This window comes from Corylus avellana, chromosome 6 (assembly GCF_965113065.1).
Source record: "Corylus avellana chromosome 6, dhCorAvel1.hap1.2, whole genome shotgun sequence".
NCBI classification, from domain to species: domain Eukaryota; kingdom Viridiplantae; phylum Streptophyta; class Magnoliopsida; order Fagales; family Betulaceae; genus Corylus; species Corylus avellana.
The window spans coordinates 6295711-6308881 of NC_142495.1; the positions used below are offsets into that span (position 1 = coordinate 6295711).

Sequence of the window (13171 nt, forward strand, 5' to 3'; positions counted from 1 at the left end):
GTTGTACTCAGGCGTGACGAAAAAGTATGCCTGCACAAGATCAACATTGATAAATTAAAAAAACTTAAAATATGTATATATGCATATAGATATAAACACACATATATATTTGCAACTTAGAGCGTATATATACATATATACATTACGAGTGTTTGACATATTATTAAAAAACATACCATCAAGGCGTCCCAAATATCATCCTTAGTACGGTCCGGTACCTTCGACCAAACGTCCGGTATTCGGACAAAATTTCCGCTCCTTACTATGTCCCCGGTCATCCACCTAAACCTCACGGTGCTAAATCCAACGAGCTGGAATGATGCATTGTACTATAGTATGATCCGTTTGCCGGGGGGGACTCCCGGCTACCTGTGCGAGTCTAGAATGATAAACACCTCAATAATGGTGTTTCCTTCAGAATCGGTACCTAAAAAATTAAAAATTAGAAAGGTAAGTTATTTCGAATTCAATATTAGCTAACATGTAAATTAAAACCTAATATGCACGACATTAGAGCATATACACTTATTTATGGTCCGGACCTGCCGAGGGCCTAACCGGTCGCCGGGAGCAGGGTCGGTGGGCTGCGGGTCATCTGCGGCCTGTGCCCCACCAACCATGTCTTCCTGGGCTTGTGTCTCACTGTCCCCCATACCTGTTTTATATTTTTTTAGAGTGTTTAGAATTCTTTGAAGTTGTAGTTGTAGTTAATATAATTAATATTGCACCAATATAGTTAGAAATTTTCAAACTTATGAATCTTTAAAAAAACAGGCGGGCGTACCTGCACTATGCTGGGTGTCTAGCCGCTCGACATCGCCCTCAGAACACTGTCGTAACTCGCTGTCCCGGTACGAACCAATCCAATACCCCATCTGGGCCATGCCTGCTCGACTGTATGGAGCATGGACAGGGGTCTCCCCTCCTATAGTACCTGGAAGGACTGATCGATATCCTTCCTGCATCCTTAGAAGCTGAGTAACGTCTTGTTGCTCGCTGTCATCAAGTTGGCCTGCTGGAGACCCAGGTGACATAGACTGCCGCACTACGAACGAGCCCCTTCGTGCTCTCTTCTTCCCCCTAGTCATGGTACCCTGTGAAAAAACACCGCAAACCCAATTAATTTTGTATACAATGTATGAAATATTCACTACCCTAAGTATGCATGACTCATAATAGTACATGAGATATATATCAGATTTTAGCAAATGCACAGCTTAATTAAGTGTGTTGATGTAATGTGCATGTAGTGAACAACTACCAATCTAAACATAAATATGAAATTAATTATATTAATATATATACATACGCTTCGGTTGGATCTAAGTCGTGTCTGACGTATTCGATATGATCTTGTAGATCGTGATCAAAATTTCTAGCCAATATAAGAGGCTCACACTCGTGGTAATTGGCACATGAATCTTGATGTCCTTCACCCTGACCAACGTCGTATATGTTTATAGGTTTGGTCCTTACTGTGCAAGCCCAATCTGGGCACCTATCATCTTATATGTAAAATACCTAGTCAACTTGTGAAGTTAGCACATACTGCTCATCAGAAACTAGTTCTCCCGTGTGGACAAGGTTTTTGAAGTTGACAAGTACTATACCATACTCATCCACCTTGTACCCCTTGTCCCTGGTGTTGTCTGCCCAATCACACCTAAACATTACGTACTTAGTCCTGTCGTAATACTCAACCTCAAGTATTTCCGTTAACTTCCCGTAGTACGTGTCGCCATCAAGAGTCGGCACACACACCCCGCTGTTCTGAGTCCTCTTTCCAGCATCAGATGCAATAGTGCGAAATAGCTTGCCGTTAACCACATATCTATTGTATCTGACTGCTGCCTTCCTCGGCCCTCTACAATGCATTACCAATTTGTCACCAAGTTCCTTCCTGGATCGCTCATCCAATCGATCGACCTGTGAATATATTACGTACAATGGAAACGCACGGTTACTAACTTTAGTTGATTTTAAAAAACATAGCACGCAAATAACTCCGACAATTGTTTTAGGTAAACATCACATCATTCTTACGTAGTCACGGTACCACTCGCAAAACAAGTCATAATGTTGGGTTTCCAACTGAGCCTCTGTTGTTCGTCCCCTATTGCATGATCACCTAAGCGTATCCATGTGCATCCTACAATTCGAAATTATGTTAATTATAATTCAATACGAACAATATTGTCACAAGTTCATTGAGCATGCAAGGTGCGGGTAAAAGATCTCGACTTACGTCCGCAATTGATGAAACTCGTCCAAGTTGAACATAATATACCGGTGTATCTGTGTCATTGTGATTCGGTCGAGGCGGACTCGTGTTCCATTTCCCTTTGAACCATCCGGATTTCTTTGTATCCTATTATGAAAGGTTGGTGTGTTCTCTAAATATCTCGAATAAAACGTCATCAACTCAGTTGCTATGTAGCCCTCCACAATGCAGCCCTCAGGAGCCACTTTGTTGCGCACATTAGATTTGAATACTCCAAAGCTCCTAAATATGAACCAATACATATTTTCAGTTTAGTTAGTACTTGTCATGTATTGGCACCTGAAACCAAAAAATGCAAGAATATCCGTAAACACATTTTACCTTTTTGCCGGATACATCTATCTATACTGTACTGGTCTACCGAGTCGGCATTCACGGATAAGATGCACGACCACATGAACCATACTCGTAAAAAAGCTGGGGGGAAAAACCTGTTCCATCTTGCACAACGTGATACAGACGTCACACTGTAGTCGATCAATATCTTGTTCGGTCAATGTTGTTGAACATAGGCACCTGAAGAATGTGGACATCTCAACAAGAGGTCTAACCACGTTGCTTGGAAGTGATCCACACAATGCAATAGGTAGAAGCTGTTGCATCAGTACATGACTGTCATGACTCTTTAACCCCGATATTGTATGGTCCTTAAGTCGTATACAACGAGAAATGTTCGAGGCATATCCGTCGGACACCTTTACATTTCGTAGCACTTTCAAAAAATATGTTTTATCATCCTTGGACATCGTGTGGGTAGCTTGTTGAATATAGGTCTTACTATCCTACGGGTCCACAAATGGATGAAGTGTACGTCTCAAACCCATTTCTTGAAAATCTAAGTGGGCGCCGAGGTTGTCCTTTGTTTTCCCTAGAATGTCCAGTATTGTACCAAGTATGTTGTCCATCACGTTTTTCTCTATGTGCATAACATTAAGATTATGCCCCAATAAATTATTTTTCCAATACGGCAACCTAAAGAAAATATTTTTCTTCTTCCACACTACATTAGAAGTATTCGTTTTCTGCTTCTTTCCTTTTTCTTTCTCAGCCTGCCTTGCCTGACCGGCGTTCTCATCCCCAAATACCATCCCTTCTAATTGGCTTATGACTTCATCTCCACTTGGCACATCAGGGGCACATTCTAGCTCTACGTTGCCGTCAAATGTTCCTTTGTTCCGCCTCCACGGATGATCCATGAGCAAGTATCGCCTGTGCCTCATATAACACCATTTACGACCATGTTTTAACCATTTTGACCTTGTCGAGTTCATACAGCAAGGACATACCTTCTCACCCTTGGTAGACCATCCAGACAAATCTGCGTATGCTGGGAAGTCATTAATTGTCCACATCAACTGCGCTCGCATAACAAAATTATTTTTCTTTGAGACGTCATTTGTGCGTACCCCTACATTCCATAGTTCTTGTAACTCCTCAATTAAGTGTTGAAGGTAGACATCTATATCCATTCCAGGTGAACTTGGGCCCTGGATAATCAATGATAGTATAAAAAATGTCTGTTTCATGCACATCCAAGGAGGCAAGTTGTAGGGCACAACCATTACAGGCCAAGTGCTGTGAGATGTAGTCATGTTCCCAAATGGATTAAATCTATCCAAGGTTAGTCCGAGCCTTACATTCCTACTGTCCGATGAAAACTCCAGATGTAAGTTGTCGAATGACTTCCATGCTTCGCCGTCAGCTGGATGCCTCAATACGCCGTCGTTAGTGCGGCCTTTTGCATGCCACCTCATAAAGCGTGCTGTATGTTCTGACATAAACAACCTCTGTAGTCGTGGTATGAGTGGAAACCACCGCAACACCTTCACCGGACGTTTCTTGCCCGACGATATGGGTTGACTGTGCTCATCTAAATTGATTGCTTCCATCCATTTAAATTCTCCACATACGGTACATGAATCCAACTCTTTATTGCCCTTCCAGAATAGCATATAGTCATTACGGCACGCCGGAATCTTCTCATACCCTAGTCCCATGTCTCGTAAAAACTTTTTCGCCTCATACGTATTAATTGGCAGAGTTTCATTACTCTCAGGCAGCAACTGATTGATGAACTCTAGGAAAGCCGAGAAAATCGAGTTACTAAGTCCACCAACGCACTTCAAGTTGTACAGGTGAACAGTCGCACTTAGTTTGCTATGTTTTGTCCCAGTATGAAGTGGTTTCCTCGCCTTTTTAAATAGGTTGTAGTACTTTAGTGCGTCGCCTTCAGCGCCTTCTTCGGTCACAATTTCCTCACCCCCTTGCACCACGGCCTAAGGCTCACAATTGTCTTCCCTGACTACTTCGTGCATGCCGAATAAATCACGCAACATTCCGTGCGTGTCTCCACCCTGATTTGCGCTTGCACCCGCATCTGAGGCCAGGCGATTGGAATTAGACCCGGTATGAAGACCTTGTACATGCTTCTCACCGTGATAGAACCAAAATGTGTATTCCGGCATCATTCATTTTCCCCCTGTCAAGTGGTCGAATACGAAACCCGACGGGTGGCGCCAGTTATTTCGACAAACCTTACAAGGACAATAGATGAATCCATCAGGGGTTCTACAGTTACTAACTGCAAACTCCACAAACAATCTACACCCGTCTCTGTATTCCCTCGTACCCCTAGACTTTGTCATCCAACTCTTGTCCATTTTTATCTATGTACATAAATTAGGAATAAATATATAAGACTTAAAAATTGTATACCTAAGTTCAAGCACATGCATGTATATAAACATAAACCGAAACCTAAATATTTGAACCACATTAAAAATATAAACCTATATATTCTCATATAGGTTTAAATTGTTTATGTCCAAAAATATATACATATTCATGCGTGTCTACATTCATCCGTACCGAAGGGTGTATTTATAACCCTTATCTATTATAATTAATCTAGAAAAACCAAATAAAAAAAATACTTGATCCAAATTTAAGCATTTTCTTTGGTGAAGACCCTAAACAAATTAACTCTAGCTAGGTTATTTTATAAGGTTGTTCTAGTACATCTACCGAGCTAGGTTCGTTATGAGGACCCTAAATGCAATAAATATAGCTTAAATGTCGTTAGACTTTGGCATTAATGAGTAGGTGATGACATGCATGGGTCATACAACTCTTTTGTTTGGTGTATTTATTTATTTTTTATATGATATATATAAAGGTTTAAAGAATTTTGAGTGTCTTGCAAATATGGTAAATGTTTTCGTAATATATATTTTTGGTCCGAACGTTTCTTGGGTTATTGACACATTAGATTAATTTCTTTCATATTAATCACAATTTTAACAAAATTCCAACTAGTTTTTAGGTAATATTAATTTTAATGCGTTATATTTCAACTTGAACAAGCTTATAAGTTCCTCAAATTAACCAAAACTTTAAACCGTTTTGTATGGTTTTTTTTGTTTGAAAAATAATATATGTGGGATAGAATGAAGTAAGAATCGAATTGAATATATTTTGCAAGTGTTTTAGGTTATGTGTTTAATTATGATTAGACTTGTTAAAAAAACTCAAAACAAAAGTGTGAAAAAAAAATAGTCTAAAAAACAAAGTCATTACTTTTTACTTATTCATTTGAAGTCTCTCTAAGTTTGACAAGGTTTGCACGTTTGCCAACTCTTTTTCCCGTTAAATCCATGTAATTCGGATTGAATCCTCGTGTGTGAATTTATAACTTACAAATTAATCCATAACGTTTATGGTTAAAAGAATATTAAAAAACACATTAACTTTGAATATTAATTAAACAAAGACTTAAATTAAATCTCTATAAATATTATATGTCACCACACACTACACGTACTTAATTAGAAGGTCAAACGATATTGAAATGAATGATAGATTAAAATTGACGTAATGTGTTATAAATTCCTTACTAATAAGCCAACCTTTTCATTTAAACAAACCTACCAAAACAAAAAAAAAAAACAGAGCCACATTTAAAAAGCAATTATATTTTCAAACAAAAACCTACCTAACATGAGAAACATCATTTTGCATGCATGTGCATATCCAACGTACAATAAGTAATTAATTAATAGATATTCCAAAAAAGAAAAAAAATTTCACCTCAATTAGATGCTCACAAATACTCAATCCCGTACATTATTGAAACATCATGCGAATATATGACAAAATAAAACATAAAATTGATAAAACAACACAATGTATATATATAATATATTCTGCAATATATATAAAATAATATTATATATAATGCATATATTCTGCAATAATAGTAATAAAACAACACAATGCATATATTTTGCAATAAAACAAAGAAAATGAAGGAGGAGCTAGAAGAAAATGAGGAAGAGTGAGGGAGGAGATAGAAGAAAATGAAGAAGAAAAAATTGCAGGGGGGCTGGCGGGAGAGAAGAGACGAGTGATATGATGAAGCAGGGGAGAAAGGGAAAATCAAAAAAAAAAAAAAAAAAAAATATCAGGGGGTAGGTGCGTGTGATGGGACGGCCAGCAGGCGCTGGCCTTCCCAAGGCACGCTCCTGACGTGCCACATAGGCACGTCAGGAATATATATATATATATATATATATATATGCATGTTTACATGTTTATATGTTTATAATATAGTATTAATTATATTAATACTAATATAATTTATGTTTTCCTGTTTTGTATTTCGTTTGAGTTTCCATGTATTTGGTTTTATTTTGTGTACGTGAAGAGTGCAGTTAATCTTACAAACAACAATTTCATTTTAACGTGCATGGCTCAAACCTAAATGATATATAGCGTGCATGGTTTATATATATATATATATATATATATATATATATATATATATATATATATATATATATATATATATATATATCTGTGTGTGTGTGTGTGTGTGTGTGTGTCAAAACTTTAATATCATCGATCACCAATATTGTTACTTTAATTATTTTAATTAATGAGATACCAAATTTCGTATCTCATAATTAAATGAACGAGATCGAGAAAAATGCATGTTATATATATATATATATCCTTTAGGTTAATTTGAACCATGCATGCACGTTAAATTAATGTTATATATATATACGGTATCTCGAGTAAAAGATGGCTAACAGTCGGAAATTAATTTTTTTTTATTTTTTTAAGTTTTGAATGTTGAAATGGGTTACGGTGTTATAAAAGAAAAGTATTAAAGTACTGGCCGGTGTTTGTTTTCCAAAAATTAAATTGATTGAATGTTAATTGGGATCGATCATATTGTACAATATTAAATTAACCTGATAATATTGGGATCATATATATATATATATATATATATGATCCCAATATTATCAGGTTAATTTAATATTGTACAATATATATATATATAAAATGTAAATATATATTATAGTTTAATTATTAACATGTCACTTTGACACGTCACTAACTCCTGACGTGGTATACTGACACATCAGAAATTTACTGACGTGTCAGTATAACACGTCATTATTTACTGATGTGTCAGTATTTGACACGTCAGTAAATAATTAATCAATTAGTTATTAATTTTTAAATGATGTCAAATTAAATTGGGTTCAAATTTACTGATGTGTCAAGTATAACACACCAGGAAATACTTACGTGTTGTTTTCAACACGTCAGTAAATGTTGACGTGCAACTTTTAACACGTCAGCAAATTATTTGTTAACGTGCTACTTTTGGCATGTCAGCATTTACTGACGTGGCAAAAAAATAATACTGTTTGCAACGTGAAGAAATGACCTTTTTTTTGTAGTGCGTGTATTTTGCATCTTAAAAAGTAAAATCAGTGAATTTAAATAAAAAAAATTATTTAATTAATATTTAAATATAATAAAATACTTTACTTCAATTTATTTCCTTAAGCCTTAAAATCTATCAAGCCCTTAACTTTAAGAAAAGAATAATTAACCAGGCAGCAATATATTTTCACTAGGAGCAAGATTTTTGGATGGTGAAATCGTGTAACCGTGCAGGCCATGATCTAGTTCTATATATGCACAAATATGAGCTTTGGATTAAATTGTGGTGCAACAATTGATGGGCCTCCTTTTATAAGTTTTACGAAATTTATCATTTATCATGTTTTAACGATGATCAGAAATGAGAAATTATATATGTTGTATCCAATTTCTTTGATGATTAATGCTCTAACATGGTTTATTCGTAAAATCTTTTCCACCCTTCGGGAAGAAAAAAAGTATTTTGAGATCAGCTAACTTTTTGCAAGAGATTTTCTTTAATTTTTTTTTTTGGCAAATGAATCTTATATAACATTTGTTTTATATAAATATAAGATATAAGACTCTTTAATCATGATATAAATAAGGGGAAAGTACCTTTTGCCCTCATGAACTACGACGTCATGACACTTTCTCCTCATAAATTACCAACTGTGACACCCGACCCCATGAATTACCATTTTGTGCCCAAAGCTTTCATTTCGTCAGTCAAAGGCTCATTCTGTCAGTCAAAGGCATTAAATTAGACAGTCTACCCGTCCCTTTGCTCCCATGAACTACAACGCATTGTCACTTTGCCTCCATGAATTACAACGCATTATCACTTTGCCTCCATGAACTACAACGCAATGTCACTTTGACTGTGTGAATTGATGCCTTTAACTGACCGAAGGGACCTTTGACTGACGGAATAAGGGTTTTAAGCATAAAATGGTAGTTCGTGGGAGTCAAATGTCACAATTGATAGTTCATGAGGAACAAAATAAAAATACGTTGTAGTTCATGGGGCAAAATGTACTTTCCCTAATAAATAATCAAAGACCATCTCCATACATTTGGGCCATTTGGCAAGCCATTCATTCGTTTGTATGATATTGACTTTTCAACATTTTCACGAGGCCCATTAAATTGTGGATATGATCTTTTTCTCTCTTTTTTTATTCTCTTTTCAAAAATAGTTTTCCTTTCACTATTTTCGTGGCCTGTTAGGTAGGGAATAGTAGTGTCCCTTTCTGAGAAAAGTAAAAAAAGAAAGGGACACTGCATATTGGGCTCAAAGAGGCCCAAGTTTTGCCATATTATAAAGAGGCTACGGCTAGTGAGTGTTGTTCCCTCTCCCTTCTTCACAGGGAGGCCCAAACAGGCCCATGTTTTGCCATATTGGGTTGAACCGGCGGCAGGCGTCAGCAGTTAGATTTGAATATCGTATACCACCTGTGAAAGGTCTCCTTCAAGTATTTTCCTGGCAAATATTTATACCCTATCCTCTAAGAACGAGGAGAAAATACAAGGGTATGTTTGGGATACTGAAATGATGATTCTCTAAAAATAGAAATGAGTATAACCTCTTCTCTTTTTTTTTTTTTCTTTTTTTTTTTTTTCGAATAAGAATATAAAGAAGAGGGAATTAAATTACCATTCTGATTCATTTGTTTAATGATATCACATAAATGACCAAATTTTCTAACCGGAATTTAGTATATAACTCTTGGAGGATTCTGAAGGGGCACCACTAAAATTAGCCCTCAACGTAACTTTGCCACTTTCATCCATTTATAATAATAATAATAATAATAAAAAAAAGTAATAACTTTCTATAATCTATCTCTTTTTTTTCTTTTCTTTTTTAATCTTTTTTATTCAATGCAGGAGAAGGAAAAAGAAATATTACAATAAGATAAAAAATAAAAACGAAAGAACCTTCATGAGAAGGGTTGAAAATAAATCAAATATATGACCCGACCCTTCAAATTAAATAGGTGATACTGCTAACAAGAACAGTTAAATAGATCTTCAAATCCCAGTTGTATCCCGATTGAGGGATGATTTTGCAAGCCTTGTCCCGAGGGGTGTAGGTATAAATTACTAGGCTAGCCGCTAGGGAATCATGACACCATGCCTTGGGCTTTGACCAGCAATTTGAAGCCTAATTAAACATTTTAAATGCTTCTACATATATATGTATATGATTGCGCGTGCATATAATTTGTACGTAAAAGCAAACTTAATGCCTCCAAAGTAGTTGCTTAAATATTGATGATAAAAAATGTGTTGTTTTAGGAACGTACGTTACTGACCCAACAATGACTTAAAAACCATATGTGCGCCTATACAGAACATGCCCAAGAGTAAAGTGATTTATCAATACTACAAGATGATAGCGCCCTCTTTGTTTTTTTTTTTTGTTTTTTTTGTGGCTCCATTCACTTACCTATGTGTGAATCATATTGTTATCGTGCACAATAATTGATGAATAATATAGAATCGAAAAAAGAGATTAAGAGAGAGTCGAAACACAGATTTAATGTGATTCGACAATTTATCTACGTCCACAGAGAGGCGACTGTATTTTTATTATTAATGATTCAGGGTTACATCATACATATATATAGAAAAACCATAAATCCTACTTTTACAGACATATCAAGGAAATCCCCAAAATACACCCACTCCGTGAACGTCGCGATACTCTCGTCTACTTGGCCTTCCATTGATATTAATATAAATAACCAGTTCCAACAAATCAAGATCTAAAAAATTGTATACACATAATTGAAATTATACTTAAACCTTGTTGGACACTTAAGATAATAAAGTCATAACATAGATATACCATCGAAAATCAAATAGGAAATGAATTTAAATAAGGGAACGTTAATTAGCATCGAGGCATGCAGATAGTTGGGCGACGGTAAATGGGAAATGTGGTCTCACAAAATCTTAATGGTTCCGGCCAAACTTCCTACCTCCTATTATTTCATCTCACGTTCAATCGTACATTAATCGTCAAAAAAAAAAAAAAAAAAAGGATAGTTAATTTATTAAACTAAAAAAAAGAAAGAGAGAAAGATAGTTCATTTAACTACCAATTAATTTAGAAAAAAAAAAAAAAAAACCCTACCAATTAACATATATATTAAGTGAAGTCATGATCAAATTTAGCTAAAAGTACTCATTTTCTAGGGTAGAGTTTCTTCACACTGCATCAGCTTGCTATCGTACATGAATTAACATTGAAACTAAATAGAAAAAGAAAAAAAAAATATATTAATTTCTTCACATCCGATCCGACGATCCCTTCCAACTACTGGACAGGCTCCACTGATCTGAATTAGCCGCCGAGGGGACCCCACTACTGCACTTGGCGACTGTCCTCACGCTTTCTATCAACGCCTCGGTGCGAGCCTCCTGCGACAAGATCTCCGACAGCTGCTCAGGGCTAATCACCAGCTTCACCTTCCACACCCCGGTGCTGTTATACCTCGGAACAACTTCCGGGTCGGAGAACCGCTTCATGATCCCTTGGTTGTCGCACGACATGCGGTACGGCGTCGCTGCATTAATGGACGACAAAGAAGACATGCTACTGTTAATGGCGGCGGCCGTGTCGGATTGCTTGGACGTGGTGGTACTGTTAACGTTGTTGGATTTGTAGGGGTTGAGAGGGAGGAGATAGTATAGCTGTCCGATGTGGAGGTCTTCGTTGTGGAGGAGAGGCTGTGCAAAGAGGTCGCGGCTTCGGAATATGCCGTGGCCGGGGAACTCGTTGGTTATGCACTCGGCGGTGATGGGTGCATAGAGCTCCATGATGCCGCCACTGGAGGTCACCACCTTCACCATCTCTTCCATCCCTCCAAACCCTTTAAACATACAATTCCCCATTGATAATCTAACCAACAATCTTTCCTGGAAAAGGAATATTTACAAGATTGTGATGAGAAACATAAATAGGAGATGACAGCCGATAGGGTTGAGAAGGATGTTTCTCGAGGGTTTCGTTAGCTTCAGCCCATTCTGACCAGCCGACACAAGTATTCCTTTCCTCGCAATCTAAAAAAATCTTACGTATGGGATTTATATTTGTTTTTTAAGGTTGTGGACCCACCTATTCTGTACTAGGATGGTACTCGGGATCATTTATAATTATGACGTTGTTTAAGCACCGTTGATGTGGGCAGGTGGAATCAGAGGTGATATAATATAACGGTAGGAATTGTTAGGTACAGTATGCATAGGTCAACGACTTGGGAGGGTGGATGAGAATTTGACCGAGTCGGCGGATTATAATCATCATGGAGATGATGGTCAATCACACCATCATTTCGTCCGCGCCTTTTTAGCTTTGCTTTATAAAGTGGACCCACTTTTGGTGGGCTGTGGCTTAAAAAGGAGAGAAAATTTGGATTTTGAGGTTTATGGGGCCTATTGATTTCGTGGTGCATCTGTATATGGCAGAACTACAGTGGAATACGACCCCGTTTATTGATCCTGTGGGGGGTCGGGGGGGAATTCGAAACCCAATAGAAAATGATACTGGACAAGGAGAGTCCGAGATTCTGATTAATATGAATGACAATGAAAGCCGACCAAATTCATATCTCCAATCTCTTGGATGCCAAATCCTGTACAATTGTTCATGGATTAAGCAATAGTCTTTTGCATATCCCCTCGAATACTTAGAAGGGTACAATTCTTTAAATTATGGTCGTTCATTTTGTATTAAAATGATAAAATTTTGCTACATCATCAATCCACATGTTTGGTGCACAACCCATCAATGACCTCACGTCCATGCAAAGGGGAATAGAAAGGGTTAGAGAGAGTCACCGATGGTAGACCGGCGATCCTACTTAACTACCAAATTAATAAAGTGCGTACTTGAAATATTTTCCTCCCACTTTTTTTTTTATAGGCTAGTATCGGAGATGTTGACGTGGGGTGGGCATCTTCTCTCTCCAGGATGTTATGGACGCTGGTGAGGTGTGGGATTACGGTTGGACGAGCCGGCATGCAGAATATCACCTACTCACGGGTGTTTTCTTGGTGACAATGAGCTCGGGCGGATGACCTACGGACGGTTAGCTTTATGGCGCACACCTCCATCCTGCCTAGCTTGAAGATTCGCCAATCGATCGGTTCTTTCGTGGAAGC

At 37.2% G+C, this 13171-nt stretch overlaps 1 protein-coding gene across 1 annotated transcript; it reads right to left on the reverse strand.

The window, feature by feature from the left end:
* Positions 1-11226: 11226 nt before the first annotated feature.
* Positions 11227-12033, reverse strand: LOC132188564 (UvrABC system protein C). Its single transcript, XM_059603057.2, has one exon. The coding sequence runs from the start codon at positions 11900-11902 to the stop codon at positions 11297-11299; it is 606 nt and encodes a 201-aa protein (XP_059459040.1). The 5' UTR covers positions 11903-12033; the 3' UTR covers positions 11227-11296.
* Between the last annotated feature and the right edge of the window lie 1138 nt (positions 12034-13171).